At 44.0% G+C, this 18,411-nt stretch overlaps 1 protein-coding gene across 3 annotated transcripts in view; it reads right to left on the reverse strand.

The window, feature by feature from the left end:
* fkbp15b (FKBP prolyl isomerase family member 15b) overlaps positions 1–18,411 on the reverse strand; it is a 63,735-nt gene that overhangs the window by 20,037 nt on the left and 25,287 nt on the right. For all 3 annotated transcript variants that reach the window (XM_079517353.1, XM_079517351.1, XM_079517352.1), the window contains exons 18-24: positions 16,478–16,572; positions 14,991–15,093; positions 11,512–11,683; positions 10,146–10,282; positions 7,241–7,390; positions 3,561–3,713; positions 1,985–2,065 (exon numbers count right to left, since the gene is read on the reverse strand). In XM_079517353.1, the coding sequence (XP_079373479.1) occupies positions 1,985–2,065; positions 3,561–3,713; positions 7,241–7,390; positions 10,146–10,282; positions 11,512–11,683; positions 14,991–15,093; positions 16,478–16,572 (891 nt within the window). The remainder of the gene's footprint in view (positions 1–1,984; positions 2,066–3,560; positions 3,714–7,240; positions 7,391–10,145; positions 10,283–11,511; positions 11,684–14,990; positions 15,094–16,477; positions 16,573–18,411) is intronic.

An 18,411-nucleotide genomic window follows, 5' to 3' on the forward strand; every position in this document is an offset into this window, starting at 1 on the left:
GAGCAGATCTACAAGCTCGTAGCGCGGCACCGAGTGCCACGCTAGTTGTAGGTCTACTATTTATTATTAATTTATTTTTAAATCGCGAAAATGTGTTGCAAATCTAATATATATATATATATATTCTTTCAGAGCGAACGTTTTTAAGTAAAATCTTTGCTTCTGGGGAGGTCCCCTGGAACAACATATTTTCAGATGGGGGGGGGGGGGGGGGGGGGGTCGGCGGCCAATTACATATATATTTCTGGGGGTCCTTGACATGAAAATGTTTGAGAACCACTGACATAGAAACATGAGGCATTTCAGAAAACAGTCAGGATTTAGTAGAGTTTTTTGAAATTTTGACATCAGGCCTAAATGACTTAATTGAATTACAAGAGGGGGGGGGACGACAGACACAGGAGCCTGCCTCGGCTCCTAGAGCCCCATGTAGTGCACACTTCTTCCTTCAGACCACTGGTTCTCAACCAGTGGTCTGGACTCTGCAGACCACCAGTCAACAGTAGTGGTCCTTTGAGAGGGTTCCAGGTGGTCCCCAGCTAAATAATGGAAGAGTTGGGTAACCACATGTATCCTTATCTTTAACTCTTGAGAGTGAAAAATGAAACCAAATGGACGGTTCAGTTTTCCCCGCTCTCAAAAGAGTTACATTATTGTTTATTTGCAGTACTTAAAGGAGCATTCAGTGATTTGGGTGATTTGGGAAAACCACCCAGTCCGCCCCGGTAACTCTACAGTGGGGGGGGGAAGTACAACAGAATGTGCACCAAGGCCCGCCCCCACACATGATTGGAGGAAGGCCCCTCTCATCCTGATTGGATGAAGGCTTTGCCACCCGCCACCAAAACTGAAACTAGGGTTTTTTTTACCCCAGGGGCTCACTGGGGACAGGGAGGAACTCCTTATATGGTCAGCACACTCTATAGTAGGGAGGATTATCCAAACAAAAATAAAAAATAAGTGATATTTGAATGAAGCGAAATCACTGAATATACCTTTAACCCATTTTGGGGCGGGAACCCCTTTTGGTGTTAGCATTATGTTATGCTTTAGCTATTGAAAAATAGCAGATCTACAAGCTCGTAGCGTGCCACTCGGTGGCGCGCTACGAGCTTGTAGATCTGCTATTTTTGAAAAATCGAAGAACGACTGACATAGAAACACAGCTTTTTCAGAAAACTGTCCTGATATAGAAGGCGTTTTTAAGAATCTGATCTCAGGCTCAAAATGGGTTAATTTACAAGAAGTCTACACAATAAGAGAAATTGTTATTTTTATAACAAAGGGAAATCTTGTCAAGTTTTCTTTGGTCTGGAGAGGCTTAAATCTGTTCAAATGGTGCGCCGTGGCTCAAATGCCAAATAAATAATGAGCCTCGATATGAAAAGGGTTGAAAACCACTGCTTTAGGAAGACTGTGTGAGCCCTATGCAGTGTTGTTTTCGTCGACAAAAACTAAGGCGAAAAATGTTCGCAGACTGCCTTTTTTCACTGACAAAAACTACATAAAAACTAAATAAAAACTAAGCCATGATGACTAAAACTATGACTAAATAGACTGACAATTTTGTCAACAAATAAAAAAATGTTAGGAAGGGACTAGTCACTAGTGGGACGAGAGATCCAGTATAAGTCATTTTACACTTGGTTGCATGCTGAAAACAGCAGATCTACAAGCTCGCAGCGCGACGCGTTGTGAGCTTGTAGATCGGCAATTATCAGCAAGCGTAAAGTCGGCCATTACGGCCCATTCGGCCCGCCGAAACACATTTGAGTCGACTAAATCAACTGTAGATTTAGTCGACTAAAATCACATGACATTTACTCGACTGAAACTAGACGAAACGCCAAAACATTCCAGGTGACTAAAAAAAAAAATATGACTAAAACTACATTTTCAGTTTCAGTCCAAAGACCATGTGACTAAACTTAAAAACAGAAACGTGCTGCCAAAAACAACACTGTGGCTCCAATGCAGTGCATACTTCTTCCTGCAGGGCCTGCAGCTCCTCTTGTCGTCCATGTTGTCGCTCCTCCGAGTCTCTGGAGCGCTTCAGTGCCGTCAACTGTAAAAAAAGAGGAATAGGATAGGTTTAGGTGGCACTAGCCTGGATCCAGCCCAAAGACCCCGCCCACTCTCTGAGTGGACTGCGTCTCTTGGTCTGGTGTTGCACTGTGAACCTACAATTTCTTCGGTACAAAAGTGTATTATCCAATGAGAATCGGTGGTGGGGGTGGGTCTAACGAACAACCAATCAGCGCCGAGTCCCGTTTTCAGCGTCATCACGCAGCGCAACACACAGAGGAAGGAGGGACAAACAACACCAATGGCTACTGGTTGAGGGAAATTCTAATCCCCTCCCCCTTAAAATCGCTCAGACAGGAGACAATGTCAGACTGAAGCTTCAAGAAAGCTACAGTCTGATAATCAGGCTAAGGTGGCGCTGCATGGGCACCAAGGAAGAGTGGGGCACCCTGTGATAAATTGGCTATGTTGTGGCTATGTGGAAAATGTTGAACCCATTTAGGCCTGATGTCGAAATTAAAAAAAAAAAGTCTTCAAAATCCTGACAGTTTTCTGAAAAACCCTATGTTTCTGTATCCGACTGTGGTGCTCAATATTTCATGTCAAGGACCCCAAAAATTATATGTAATTGGCCAAAGTATACATGATTACAACATGCTTAAACATTCAACAATTAATATCTAACATTTCTACAAAACCTGTATATTCAGTCATTTTGGAAGAAGTTGAAGGTTCAAATTAAGCCTGATAATAAACGTCTCCCAATGCAACGATATTTAAATAAATACTTTTTATTTCGTGAGCGGAAATGCCAGCTTCCTTGCTCGGATTTCGGGAGGCATAGTTCCAGATACAGGCTCTTTATAGCATTAGAAATTTGTGGAATAGTTGTCTGGCTACGCGAGACCATGAAGAAGCTAATAGCATTATTTAGATTCATTCCCAATTTGTGACGCACAGCACTTAAGTGAAATTTGGAGCAGCGTGTGTATGTGTTGTGTGTGTGTGTGTGTGTGTGTGTGTGTGTGCGCGCGTGCGTTCGTGGTCTGGCTCAGGTTGCTGACCTTCTCCTGCATGTGTGTCAGTCTGTGCTCCGCGGCGTGCGTGTGTGTGTGGTTCCTACCTTCTCCTGCATGTGTGTGTCAGTCTGTGCTCCGTGGCGTGTGTGTGTGTGTGTGTGGTTCTTACCTTCTCTTGCATGTGTGTGTCAGTCTGTGCTCCGTGGCGTGTGTGTGGTTCCTACCTTCTCCTGCATGTGTGTCAGTCTGTGCTCCGCGGCGTGCGTGTGTGTGGTTCCTACCTTCTCCTGCATGTGTGTCAGTCTGTGCTCCGCGGCGTGCGTGTGTGTGGTTCCTACCTTCTCCTGCATGTGTGTCAGTCTGTGCTCCGCGGCGTGTGTGTGTGTGTGTGTGTGTGTGTGTGTGTGTGTGTGTGTGTGTGTTTCCTACCTTCTCCTGCATGTGTGTCAGTCTGTGCTCCGCGGCGTGTGTGTGTGTGTGTGTGTGTGTGTGTGTGTGTGTGTGTGTGGTTCCTACCTTCTCCTGCATGTGTGTCAGTCTGTGCTCCGCGGCGTCTCTCAGCTCCTGCAGCTCCACCAGCTCACGGCCGTGGTGCTCCTTCTGGGAGGCCAGCGCCTGCTCACACCTCCCCTTCCACTCCTGCTCCAGCTCCGTCTGCAGCTGCGACAGCTTGGAGGAACACACACACACACACACACACACACACACACACACACACACATTAGGCACAAACCATGCGGGTGTGACTGCAGAGTCACACACAAACATAGGTTAACACATAGTCACACACATAGGTTAACACGGACATTGCTGTTCCTTGGAGTGGTTGCACCACTCAACAAAAACACTTTGTATTCAATGCTTTCACATTGCACTTCAAACCGGTCCTGAGACTCTATACCTCCATGCGGTTCCGGGAACGGTACGCAGCGTTCACACTACCACATCTGCCAAGTGGTCCCGAGTGCGCACCCGGGACCACTATAGTCTAGTAGCCAAAAAGTGAACCCGGACATGTTGAGTACACCAAGGTTTTATGTTAGAAATGTTGAGTATGGGTCCCCAGCATGTAGAAACTGCCGGATGCTAACTTGCATATGTTGAGCAATTTTCATAATTGGCAAAATATGTGACCATACTATTAGCAACCTATAGAAGGCAAAATATCCAAATTTTCATCATGCTTTATCTAGCATGTGATGTGTCAAACTAGGGGGTTTTCATGATTCTGAATCCATTCCAAGCATTAGTTTTGCAAAAAAACACTCATTGGGCTTAAAACGGCCATGCCCACTTGCCCAAATGTGCTGACATCAATTTGTGATGACGGCATTGGCCGTTTTTAGCCCAATGAGTGTTTTTTTGCAAAACTAATGTTTGGAATGGATTCAGCATCATGCAAACCCCCTAGTTTGACATGTCACATGCTACATAAAGCATGATGAAATTTTGAATATTTTGCCTTCTATAGGTTGTAATTGGTATGGTCACATATTATGCCAATTATGAAAATTGCTCAACATATGCAAGTTAGCATCCGGCAGTTTCTACATACTGGGGACCCATACTAAACATTTCTAACATAAAACCTTGGTGTACTCAACATGTCCGGGTTCACAATGGGGCTCTATGGGCTGGCTACTAGACTACCTGAAAGTGGAACCAAACACTGTTAACCCATTTTGAGCGGGAACCCGTTGCTGTTGCTGAGATCAGATTCTAAAAATGTCTTCCTATCCTATCCCGACAGTTTTCTGAAAAAGCTAATGTTTCTATGTCAGTGGTTCTTTGATTTTTCAAAAATAGTAGACCTACAAGCTCGTAGCGCGCCACTCGGTGGCGCGCTATGAGCTTGTAGATCTGCCATTTTTCAATAGCTAACACCAAAAGGGGATCCCGCGCAAAATGGGTTAAAGCATTATGTTATACTTTAGCTGTTGAAAAATAAAAGATCTACAAGCTCATAGCGCGGCACCGAGTGCCGCACTATAAACTTGTAGGTCTGCTGTTTTTGAAAAATCGTGAAAATGTGCCTTAAATCTTTGAATATATATTATTATTTTTTTGTATGTTTTTTTTTTGTGGCTTTTGTCTTTATTTTATATTTTTTATGGAGGGACAGACAGTAGGCTGACAGGAAATGGGGAGAGAGATGGGGGGGGGAAGACATGCAGTAAAGGCCGTCGGGATCGGGAGTCGAACCCGCGGCACACTGCCAGACTGGATTACCAGCCAAGGACCACAGAGCCAGGGCCCAGGCCTGAATATATATTATTACATTTCTTTAAATTTCGACGTCAGGCCTAAATGGGTTAAGAGTTACAGGCCTGCCATTTAGGGGTCCATTTGGTTTGTAAACCATCAATAATTTAGCTGGGGGGACCCATAGAAGGCAAAATATCCAAATTTTCATCATGCTTTATCTAGCATGTGATGTGTCAAACTAGGGGGTTTTCATGATTCTGAATCCATTCCAAGCATTAGTTTTGCAAAAAAACACTCATTGGGCTTAAAACGGCCATGCCCACTTGCCCAAATGTGCTGACATCAATTTGTGATGACGGCATTGGCCGTTTTTAGCCCAATGAGTGTTTTTTTGCAAAACTAATGTTTGGAATGGATTCAGCATCATGCAAACCCCCTAGTTTGACATGTCACATGCTACATAAAGCATGATGAAATTTTGAATATTTTGCCTTCTATAGGTTGTAATTGGTATGGTCACATATTATGCCAATTATGAAAATTGCTCAACATATGCAAGTTAGCATCCGGCAGTTTCTACATACTGGGGACCCATACTAAACATTTCTAACATAAAACCTTGGTGTACTCAACATGTCCGGGTTCACAATGGGGCTCTATGGGCTGGCTACTAGACTACCTGAAAGTGGAACCAAACACTGTTAACCCATTTTGAGCGGGAACCCGTTGCTGTTGCTGAGATCAGATTCTAAAAATGTCTTCCTATCCTATCCCGACAGTTTTCTGAAAAAGCTAATGTTTCTATGTCAGTGGTTCTTTGATTTTTCAAAAATAGTAGACCTACAAGCTCGTAGCGCGCCACTCGGTGGCGCGCTATGAGCTTGTAGATCTGCCATTTTTCAATAGCTAACACCAAAAGGGGATCCCGCGCAAAATGGGTTAAAGCATTATGTTATACTTTAGCTGTTGAAAAATAAAAGATCTACAAGCTCATAGCGCGGCACCGAGTGCCGCACTATAAACTTGTAGGTCTGCTGTTTTTGAAAAATCGTGAAAATGTGCCTTAAATCTTTGAATATATATTATTATTTTTTTGTATGTTTTTTTTTTGTGGCTTTTGTCTTTATTTTATATTTTTTATGGAGGGACAGACAGTAGGCTGACAGGAAATGGGGAGAGAGATGGGGGGGGGAAGACATGCAGTAAAGGCCGTCGGGATCGGGAGTCGAACCCGCGGCACACTGCCAGACTGGATTACCAGCCAAGGACCACAGAGCCAGGGCCCAGGCCTGAATATATATTATTACATTTCTTTAAATTTCGACGTCAGGCCTAAATGGGTTAAGAGTTACAGGCCTGCCATTTAGGGGTCCATTTGGTTTGTAAACCATCAATAATTTAGCTGGGGGGACCGACTGGAACCTCCTATAAGGACCCCCCGGGAGTCTAAAGACATAGAACACATGCTCAACATTGGTTCAACTATCAGAGGCCACCTACGTACCTCTTGTGTGGTGTGGTGTGGTGTTTTTATCCGATTGAGAGTTTAAATATTTCCTCTCGGACACGCACGCGCATGCCTTTATTGAGGTTCAGATTGGCATTCAGTTTCTGACTTCACTCCTCCTCTGAGTCATGTGCCACACGCTGTATTAACCCATTTTGAGCGGGAACCCCTTTTGGTGTTACATACATTATGTTATAATTTAGCTATTGAAAAATAGCAGATCTACAAGCTCATAGTGCGGCACTCGGTGCCGCACTATGAGCTTGTAGATCTGCTATTTTTGAAAAATCTTTCAAATGTGCCTCAAATCTTTCTGAAAATTGTCATGATTTAGAAGAAAAACATTTTTTCGACGTCAGGCCTGAATTGGTTAATACTTAGGGGAGCGCAAAAAACTACCGGGAGTTTCATGGGTAAAAACAAAAATACTAAAGAACACAAAAAAAAAGCACCAAGATTTTAAATCTAAACGCATGCGACTAACCTGCTCTGAGGTGTCGGTGCTGGTCCGGGCTTTGCGGAGCTGAGCTCTCAGCTGGTCCAGGTCCTGCTGATTGCTCCGTCGCAGCTCCTCCATCTCCTCGTCTCTGCTCTGGCGCTCGGCCTGCCACTTCCGCTTCCTGTCCGCCAGCGTCTGCAGCGCAAGGGGACACGCTCAGGTCCTCGGTATGTAATGGACGCAATCCGTTGGGGGCAATGGTTCTCAAACGTTAACATTTCAAGCTTTTTTTTTGATCAATCGATTGAACGGACTTATTAGTCAGAAATGTCTCCCCTTAAAGCAGAATTCCATGCTAGAAGGCTTTCTTACCTTTCTTTGTAGTCGTTACGTCCCCACCAAAGAGGTCCAGGTGTTTTTGTACAAAAACTCCTTATTGGCTATTTCCCCTACCATAAGCCCTCAATGAATTGCATTGAATGGGAATTGAATGGGGCGTTGTGCTAATTCGCTTATTTCCATCGAAATAAGTAGTAAAGTGTGCCGCTTGGGATATTATTTACATTATGAAGAGAGGATATATACAAAAGAATAATCATTTTGAGCGATGGAAATAAGCGAATTAGCACAACACCCCCATAGCCCCATTCAATTCCCATTCAATTCAATGCAATTCATTTAGGGCTTATGGTAGGGGAAATAAGGAGCTTTTGCACAAAATAACACCTGGACCTCTTTGGTGGGGACGTAACTACAAAGAAAGGTAAGAAAGCCTTTTAGTATGGAATTCTCCTTTAACTCTGATACAAATGGCACCAAATGGCCTTAAACAATCAGAGATACAGACTTGTAAGGGTCAATTTAGACCCAGCGCCCCTAAAAGGAAGCCAGAGAGTCCCTGGAATCCACTTAAGAGGGCCTGCGGCTTTTCCTTCCCTCAAGTGCCGGCCTTAGTTATCACATATCGCTGGGAGTCTTCACCTCAAGTTTATAACGGTTACATTTGAATCCTTTAGCTCAGCGGTTCCCAAAGTGGGGTCCGCGGACCGCTAGGGGTACGCGATGCATAGCCAGGGGGTACCGAAATAATTCACAGAAAAAATTAAAAAAAATAAACTTTTTTAACATTAAAATTATGTTCATCTATGTGGTCATTTCTGCCAAGTTGCGCAATAAACATATTTTTTGTGGTGTTCATTGTGTTTCTCCCATGTTTGCTTTGGGCCAATAGCTGACATGATTACTACAACTACAACATCAGTCAACCTGTCGTGACCCCAAACAGTAACAGCAGGACGCATGCTGCAGAAACAACAAAAAGACTCAGGACACTTGAAAGGTTTCTGCGGCCGCTTCAGATGAGGGGGTACCTGGAAAAATGTCTACCCCAAAAGGGGCACCTGGTCCAAAAAAGTTTGGGAACCCCTGCTTTAGCTCATTGGTTCCCAAACTTTTTATACTGAAGTGCCACCTCAGAAAATACGTGGCTCTCCAAATACCACCATAATAACTGATGTTCAAATACAGGAGCGCAACACCTGCCCTTTTTGTTCCATTCCTACGGCAATATAAATGCTGCCGCTCTGACAATACTCTGTCCAATCACTAATCAGCACAACTGATGATATTTCTAATGCGATTAATCCGTTCTCAAATCTTCTATTAACGGCTAGGTGTGCCGTCATGCCCGTTTCAGCACGGCTGGAGAGGTTATTTCAACCAATTGCTTGGTCAGAACCTGTAGTAATATAAATATTTCATTCCACTTGCTACTTGAGCCCACCCGAGGGGGGGCTCAAGTAGCACCAGTGGTTGCGAACGCAGTGAGCACTAACTATGAGACCTAGCAGAACATGTCTGTGTGTGTGTCTGTGTGTGTCACGCTGTAACACCACCCGCCCGCCGCCAGAGGGCGCAGCTGTATCACACACAAAAAACACACACACACACACACACAACTTGAAAAAAAAAAACGTAAAAAAAACACACACACACACACACATACACACACTAAAAAAAAGAGAACTTAAAAAAAAAAAACTTAAAAAAGTACGTAATTTATTCTAATTGTTGTTATTGCAATTTACGAGCTGCGTTCGCTTCCCGCGTTCGCGCGTCTTACTTGTACTAGTATAAGTGGTTGGGAACTTGGGAACCTCCAAAATAAAACATATTCCTAGATCACCAACATTCGTGGGGATTGGTGTGGTGCAGCGAGGAGTGGACCTGCCCCAAGGAAGCTCTGAGAAGGAAGGGAAGTGGTCACGTGACTGGGCTGCGCCATGACACTTTCATGGACACTTTCATGGGAGCCAAACTACCCGGAGGTTTGGCAGAATGCACTGGAGTCAATGAGAGCTCAGTGACCAGCTCATGAACAAACATTATTTATGAATGACAGACCTTTTGTAAAGTAATCACTTCTGGAAAGACATGTAACACATTATTGTCTGCTGTGTTGCTATTCGATGTGTACACTGTGTAATTTTTATAGAGGTATGGTATCTAAAGAGCACAAAGTACCTTTCTGAACACACCAAGTATCGCGAGACTTCCCACCGTTTCCTGTCTGGCAGCCAAAGCTCGCGATACTTCGGAGCCAGAAACGATACCTGCTGCCGTTTAGATCCTCAGATAAAATGATATACTGTGCACTCTGTGCACATCGAAGAGTAAGTGATTAAAAAACAACCTGTGATATGTCTTCTGTTATTTTCCAGAAGTGATTACTTTACAAAAGGTCTCAATTGTTCTGGTCCAGCCGGCTCCATTCACTGCCATGTATTCATTGCACTCACTCCGTGAGTTTGGCTCCCATGAAAGTGTCCATGAAAGTGTCATGGTGCAGCCCAGTCACGTGACCACTTCCCTTCCTTCTCAGAGCCCTGGGAAACGCTCTCAGGAAGCATGATCCGTACTAGAACCGCCACGACTCCTCCAGAACACTCACCCGTTCCACGTTCTCTTTATCCGTCTTCATGTCGTGCACTTCCTCCTCCATGTTGCCAACTCGAACCTCCATCTCTTTACGTTTCTGTTTCTCCGCGCGGTACTGGGCCTGGGCGCGCTCCGATGACTCCTTCAACTCTGAACACACACACACACACACACACACACACACACACACACACACACACACCAGACACCAAGGTTATTAAAATAAAATTTAGTTAACCGAAAATGTGAGGCTGTATTGTGCCTACTAAACAAAAATCATTTAACCCATTTAGGCCTGACGTTGAAATAAAAAAAAAAGTTTGCTCTGAAAGAATATATATTCAATGATTTGTGCCGCATTTTCACGATTTTTCAAAAATAGGTGCTTGTAGGTCTGCTATTTTTCAATAGCTAAAGTATAACATAATGCTTAGTTAAAACACCAAAAGGGGTTCCCAAAAAGGGTCAGGCCTTGTCTGTTTGGAGGTAGTACAACATTTTAAACATTACAACTTACTGGCATCCACCGTCTGCCTCAGTCTAACTTGTCATATAGACCAGGGGTTCTCAACGTTTTTGGCCGGGGTTTTTGGCAGATCTACAAGCTCATAGCATTTTTTTTTTTAAATAATTTGGGGACCCCCTAAAATAATTTGGCGACCCCCCGAGGGGTCGCGACGCACGGGTTGAGAACCCCTGATATAGACGATATTTTCCTACAACTTTCAATAAGTTACAAATAGCAAAAAAAATAGCAGATCTACAAGCTCACAAGGCGCCGCGATGTGACACGTTGTGAGCTTGTAGATCGTCTATTTTCAAAAAAAGAGTGTGAGTGCATGTGCATGCGCGTGTGTCCAAGGAAAAACATTTTGAACCACAGTTCCGGTCTCGTCGCCACTGCCGCTCAATTGGCCACCTGGCATTTGAACTTTAAAGATGGAGTGCCGCAAGTTTTTTCCCCACCCTAAAACATGATCACCAGGTATTATTATTATTATAAGATTAAAAAAAAAAAAAGTGTACAGTATTTGTTAAAATGTTTTTTTTTATGTGGCCACGCCCACCAGTTAATTAAGTATGCCTGGTTTGCCTGGTGGGTGGTGACGGGTGGAGAGCCGCACCCACAGCTGTTGCTGTATGATAAAGGGGGAGGGTTTAGGGGGAGGAGATGATATTGTGATGTCACTGTATCGTTTGACCGTCAAGGTTTCAGCCTCCAGGAAGACATCATTGCACATAACAACCACCACACCGGGGAGTCTAATAATGAAGTACTGTCACTATCACCTCCTCGTACGCGCATGGAAAAACTGGAGAAAAAAAAAAGTCACGGCGTTCCATCTTTATTGTCATTTATCCTTAGTGACAAGACACACCTTCCAGCTGCGTTTCCAGCGTGGAGACGCGCGCGCACTGGCTCTCTCCGTCCTGCAGGGCCGTCGCCAGCTGGCTCTGCAGCTCCGAGGCCCTCTGCTGGTGGGAGGTGGTGTCCAGCTGCAGCTGCGCCACGCGCGCCGTGGACGACGCCAACTCCTCTGTCAGACGCACCTGGTGGAGAGAGGGGGGGGGGACAGAAGAGAGCTTCAGATGTCTGTCTACAAACTTTTTTAGCTCGAGACCCCCAGAAGAAGAGACATTTGATGTCTCACTGTCCAGGACCCAAACTAGTGGAAACGGCTTACAAGGTGTTAGCTTGTAGATCCGAAAGTTCTTTCCCCTCTAATTTAACCCATTTAGGCCTGACGTCAAAAAAAAAACGTTCGCTCTGAAAGAATATATATATATATATATTCAAAGATTTGTGCCGCATTTTTACGATTTTTCAAAAATAGCAGACCTACAAGCTCGTAGCGCGCCACTCGGTGGCGCGCTATGAGCTTGTAGATCTGCTATTTTTCAATAGCTAAATTATAACATAATGTTTAAAACACCAAAATGGGTTAAGGAATTTTCCTTTATTTAATGCTTTAATTCTCTTGATTTTTTTTTATTTTTTTTTATTCAAACATAAAAGGAGGAAATTAAAAATAAAGGGATGCTATAAGTACTTGCGAACATATAGTTTTTACAAAAAAAAATAAAAAAATGAATAAATAAAAATTGCCAATCTACAAGCTTGGCTACTTTTGCACAGCACCGTAGTATGACGAAGTATAATTTACTGCACAAAAAACCGTACAAAGGAAAAGTGGAAACACAGATAAGCTGGTTTCTGGAGAAGAGCGATGATGATGATGGGCGGTCTGGATGAGTGGATGGGTGAGAACAGCAGTGTTTGCTGGTTCAACCAGCATGACCCTGTTGTTGGAAGGAATATGGTGAGGCTGGCGGAGACATGACTGACGCTTAAGAGTATATATGAATAGAGTCGGCACCCGGAGGAAACCCTGAGGCGAAATGGACATAGTGGCCGAATTTGGTATTGCAAGCGCTGGGCCAATTCTGGTCCGTTGACTATCATTGCGCACGTTCATGATGACACGTGAACGCGGTTTCATACGTGAACGCCTTGGCCCAATTCTTCCCAGAATGCACTCTGTTCCTAACCGGAAGGAGGAGTGAAATCGCCTCATGCGCTTTTGAGCAACTTAATGCAAGTGGATGAGAGGAGAAATCCGCTGCCGTCTCTATTAATATATACTCTAAGGACTGACGGAGGAGGAGGAAAAGGAATCAAGCGAGAATGTTAGTGAGAGGAAAGTCTGTACTCTCTACAGACAGTGAGAGGATAGTCTCTACTCTCTACCAACGGACAGTGCTGCTGGCCCACACAAGATTCTGGCGTAGCCGTCTGGGCACCTTGGCTGGTAATCCAGTCTGGCAGTGTGCCGCGGGTTCGACTCCCGATCCCGACGGCCTTTACTGCGTGTCACCCCCCCATCTCCATCTCCCCATTTCCTGTCAGCCTACTGTACACCTATCCCTCTATGAAAAATAAAATAAAAGGCGAAAGCCACAAAAAAATATATCTTAAAAAAAAAAAAGATTCTGCCAAGAGGATGACGGGTGAGGCAGAGATGACAACGGATGGAGGAGAAGGAAGAAAATAAGCCAGAATGTTAGTGAGGGGATGCGTCGACCGGGCCTGAGAGACTATAGTGGAAGGATGACTTATGGCGTTGGTAGTACAGTCAAGTCAGCTCTGGGTCAAGTAATTATAGCAAATGACCATTAACGTTTGTTTAACCCATTTTGGGCGGGAGGAACGCCTTTTGGTGTTAGCATTATGTCAGGGTTCCCCAATTAATTTTCCTCAAGGGCCATATTTTGACTAGGGTACCAGGCTGGGGGCCGAGTCCGCACGCACGAGGTCATTTGAAAAGGATGCCCATTTTGACATGCATAGGCTACTGAACCCCATTTAATGCCATTTATATCTGGGACCCGCGCTACGAGCTTGTAGGTCTGCTATTTTTGAAAAATCGAAGAACGACTGACATAGAAACATAGCTTTTTCAGAAAACTGTCAGGATGTATAGAAGACCTTTTTAGAATCTGATCTCAGGTCAGTGGAGTTTGCAGCGGTGGGACCACTCGGTGTCAGATTGGGAATATTACTACTACGGTACTTCCTTGTCATTGAACAATACCATGTTTGTCTGTGGACATCGACCAGCGGACTAGTGGCCGTTTCTCAACGCTGGGTCCGGGGACCCAGGGGGAGGACAGAAGAGAGCTTCTGATGTCTGTCTACAAATCTTTTTAGCTCGAGACCCCCAGAAGAAGAGACATTTGATGTCTCACTGTCCAGGACCCAAACTAGTGGAAACGGCTTACAAGGTGTTAGCTTGTAGATCCGAAAGTTCTTTTCCCTCTAATTTAACCCATTTAGGCCTGACGCAAAAAAAAAAAAAAAAAAAAAAAAAAACGTTCGCTCTGAAAGAATATATATTCAAAGATCTGTGCCGCATTTTTACGATTTTTCAAAAATAGCAGATCTACAAGTGATCTACTTGTAGATCTGCTATTTTTCAATAGCTAAATTATAACAATGTTTAAAACACGCTTTCTCAACGCTGGGTCCACCATGGGTCTAAAAAAAAAATAGACAGTTTTGAGAGTACAAATGGAACAAATGGAACCAAAAATGGACACTCTCCCAGTCGTATAAATAAAACGGACTTTACACAGTGTACATTTGGGTCCCAGAGATTTAAAAAAAGATGGCATAAAAATGGAGTCCTTTGAAATGAAAATGGTTTAGAATCACTAGATCTAGTATGATATTTATTGTATTTATTTGACCCCCAGGTCTGGTGGAAGAAGTCAGAGCTAAACAGGCTCACCTCGCCCGAGCCCAGGTCCTGAGGCAGTGCATGCTGGGAAGAGAGAGAGAGAGAGAGAGAGAGCACTCAACGCTAGACGCCCTCAGATCAGCACAGTGCAAACAGCCAGGAAGGGGAAACAGTTGGCAAAGAGTGACCTCATTCACCGCCACCAGGGGGCGCCAAAAGTCCCAGACCGCCACCATATATATATTATTATTATTTTTTTTTACCATGTTAATAAACACGAAAAACACGTCCTTGGCGCTCCAGGACATCATGAAAAAGAAGTTAAATAAGTCCTTGGCAACCATTGAGTTAAGGGAGCGTAAAAAAAAGGAAAAAAAAGGTTAACACAAAACAGAAACACTTCTGACCGGCTATAAATCAGTTAGTCAGATTATAAAGAATGTTTGGTTAAAAAAAAAAAAAAAAAAATGTAAGCCTTCATTTCAGATTGCAGTTCAGTTTGCTAGGAATGTAAGAAATGGTAGCAATCCAACCCACCGCCTGTTATTGCACCACACATGCACACACACCACATGCCCTAAGTTGTCTTCACAGATTTCAAACACAAGAGTTTGACGCACCTTGTCCTGCTCTGCCTGCAGTAGCCTCGCCTGGCTGTGCTCGCTGGAGGACTTGAGGGAGTCGCTCCTCTGCTCCAACAGCAGGTTGCTTTGCTCCACGTACCTGAGAGACAGTTGAGTGACATTTCAAAATGATCATTTTCTTGTATATATCCTCTCTTCATAATGTAAATAATATCCCAAGCGGCACACTTTACTACTTATTTCGATGGAAATAAGCGAATTAGCACAACACCCCATAGCCCCATTCAATTCATTGAGGGCTTATGGTAGGGGAAATAGCCAATAAGGAGTTTTTGCACAAAAAAACACCTGGACCTCTTTGGTGGGGACGTAACGACTACTAAGAAAGCCTTCTAGCATGGAATTCTCCTTTAATCGAAAAAAAGATAGCAATCTACTGTAGATTCAGACATCTCGTTTCTAAATTTGAGCAAGAATCGTTCAGCACCACCAATTAATTTTAGTTACCATTATGTTTTTGATACAAGAGAGACTTTACGAGAGGTTTAAGTCAAGCACTTTGATGTTGTCCGTTTAAAGCCGCAGTAGTTATGGCTCCAGCCTCCAGGTGACACATTTTGAATGTAGTAAATGTTCAGCAACTACAGACTAAAGATATTTGCATGGGAAAAAAATGAGAATCGTGTGAAAAGAATAATCCTAATTCTTGTGGAGGAAAAATCGAGATCCACATTTGAGCAAGAATCGTGCAGCACTATGTCTTGGTTAGACATAGGTTAGAGTGACTCGAGCGGGAAGGGTTTTTTCAATCCGACAGATTGGGCGGTCACGATGATGACCTTTTACGGCCAAGCTACACCAGGCTTTTCTCGAACGTTTACCCTACACACGCGGCCCGTGCGTGCGTTTTTTTAAATAGGACTGGACCTAAATTCAACGCACGCGTTTAGGGTAAACGCGTGCGTTTTGTGCGCGAAAAGCCTGGTGTAGCCCGGCAAAACATTGTCCTGCACAAATAGGTCAGATACATTTCTCATAAGACAAAAATGCTTACGAAATAAATGTGTTTTTTTTAACAAGTTCTTAACCCATTCTGGCCGCGGGAACCCCTTTTGGTGTTTTAACTAAGCATTATGTTATACTTTAGCTATTGAAAAATAGCAGATCTTGTAGGTCTGCCATTTTTGAAAAATCGTGAAAATGCAGCACAAATCTTTGAATATATATTCTTTCAGAAGACTTTTTTTTAATTATTATTTCGACATCAGGTCTAAATGGGTTAACCCATTTTGGGCGGGAACCCCTTTTGGTGTTTTAAACATTATGTTATAATTTAGCTCCTGAAAAATAGCAGATCTACAAGCGCATAGCGTGCCACCGAGTGGCGCGCTACGAGCTTGTAGGTCTGCTATTTTTGAAAAATCGTGAAAATATTTATTTCAGAAAACTGGAGGATTTAGAAGATTTTTTTTCAATTTCAATTTCAATTTCAATTTCAATTTCAATGTCTGCCTGGGCCTCACCTTTGGTTCTGGTTGATAAGCTCACCGATCTTGCGGTTCTGTTCCTCGATACGCGAGCTCTTCTCAAACACTTCCTTCTTTAGACACTCGTTTTCCTGTGGAAGGGGGAAATTCATGTCTTCACAAAAGCCTGAAGCAAAGCAACTTGACTGAGCACATCAAAAACAATGGGACTCATTCACAAAATGTGCACACAAATCACTACTAGGGGTTTCCACGCACAGTGGCATTTTTTTTTCTCCCTCAACTGAATTTCTTCTTTGGAACGATTATGCTAATGTACATGTGGATATTATGCTGACATGACATTGCCAAATTGCCAGTACTGTAGTGTAAAACTAACCTGACTCCGCCAGATGGGGCAGCAGAGAGTACACTGGGTTCCCCCCTCCTGCTCCCATCTGGGAACTCTCAGGCAGACTTGATGCCCGGCCACAAAACGGCCTGGCCAATCAGCAGCAGCTATCCCGCCTCTAGCTGCCGCTGATTGGCCAGGCCGTTTTGTGGCCGGGCATCAAGTCTGCCTGAGAGTTCCCAGATGGGAGCAGGAGGGGGGAACCCAGTGTACTCTCTGCTGCCCCATCTGGCGGAGTCAGGTTAGTGTAAAACAAAATGTTCAAAATATGACAGCTCCGTCCGTGACTAATAAAATGCATCTACTTGAGGAGATCCTTTTTTTGATTTTAGTTTGCATTGGTGAAGGTCAACACTGGATGATATTCGAAGGGGTGTTTGGTCTTTAGTTACAAATAGCAATACTGACAAGAGAAGAATGGCTTTACGAGTGCGCTTGGATTAAAACAAGATGTAACCTCGCGACTGAAAATGTGTGTATAACCAAGTTCAAAATGTGCGATTTGTGAAACAGTATGAAAAGGACCACACACACACACACACACACACACACACACACACACACACACACACACACACACACACACACACACACACACACACACACACACACACACACACACACACACACACACACACACACACACACACACACACACACACACACACACACACACACACACACACACACACACACACACACACACACACACACACACACACACACACACACACACACACACACACTTTTAGTCACGTTGTTCCTCCTGTTCTACAGTACATGCTGCCAACCAGGTGAAGAAATCACAGATTGAGGCTTTAACCTTTGCCTTTATACAAAAAGTATGAAATATCTGAGACTATTGACACTTTATGAAAAATGCTTCTGAACATATTGCTAGTTTGAGCCACTACAAATGCTTAACCCATTTTGGGGCGGGAAAAATAGCAGATCTACAAGCTCATAGCGCGCCACCGAGTGGCGCGCCATGAGCTTGTAGGTCTGCTATTTTTGAAAAATCGAAGAACGACTGACATAGAAGCATAGCTTTTTCAGAAAACTGTCGGGATGTAGAAGACATTTTTTTAGAATCTGATCTCAGGTCAACATGAGTTAAAGCAACATTGATGTTACAATATACATTGATGCCAAACATGAAAAGGTTTGGGAACCACTGCTGTATGTACTAGTGTTGCGCGGGTCAGGGGTTTTTATGACCCGCGGGACAAACTGTCGCTCAAACACACACACACACACTTCTCACAGTCACGTTGATGATAATTGTGTGCGGCCACGCTACCGCTACGTGCCTGCGGGGTGTGCTCATGGCACGTGCGTTGGGAGCGCACCGGCACGCTCCGTGGCTATCACAGTCACGCTGTTTGGGGATTTTTGAGTGGTGCAACCACTCCAAGGAACAGCAATGTCCGTGTCAACCGTGTGACTATGAGCTAACCAGTACCAATGAGTACCAAAAGTGGCGCTGTTGTGCCAGAAACAGAGAGAGAGAGAGATAGTGCTGCACTGTTGCCTGCTAATGAGAGAGGGGGGGGGGGGGGGGGGGGGTATGCACCACTCA

This window comes from Electrona antarctica, assembly GCF_951216825.1.
Source record: "Electrona antarctica genome assembly, chromosome: 12".
NCBI lineage: Eukaryota > Metazoa > Chordata > Actinopteri > Myctophiformes > Myctophidae > Electrona > Electrona antarctica.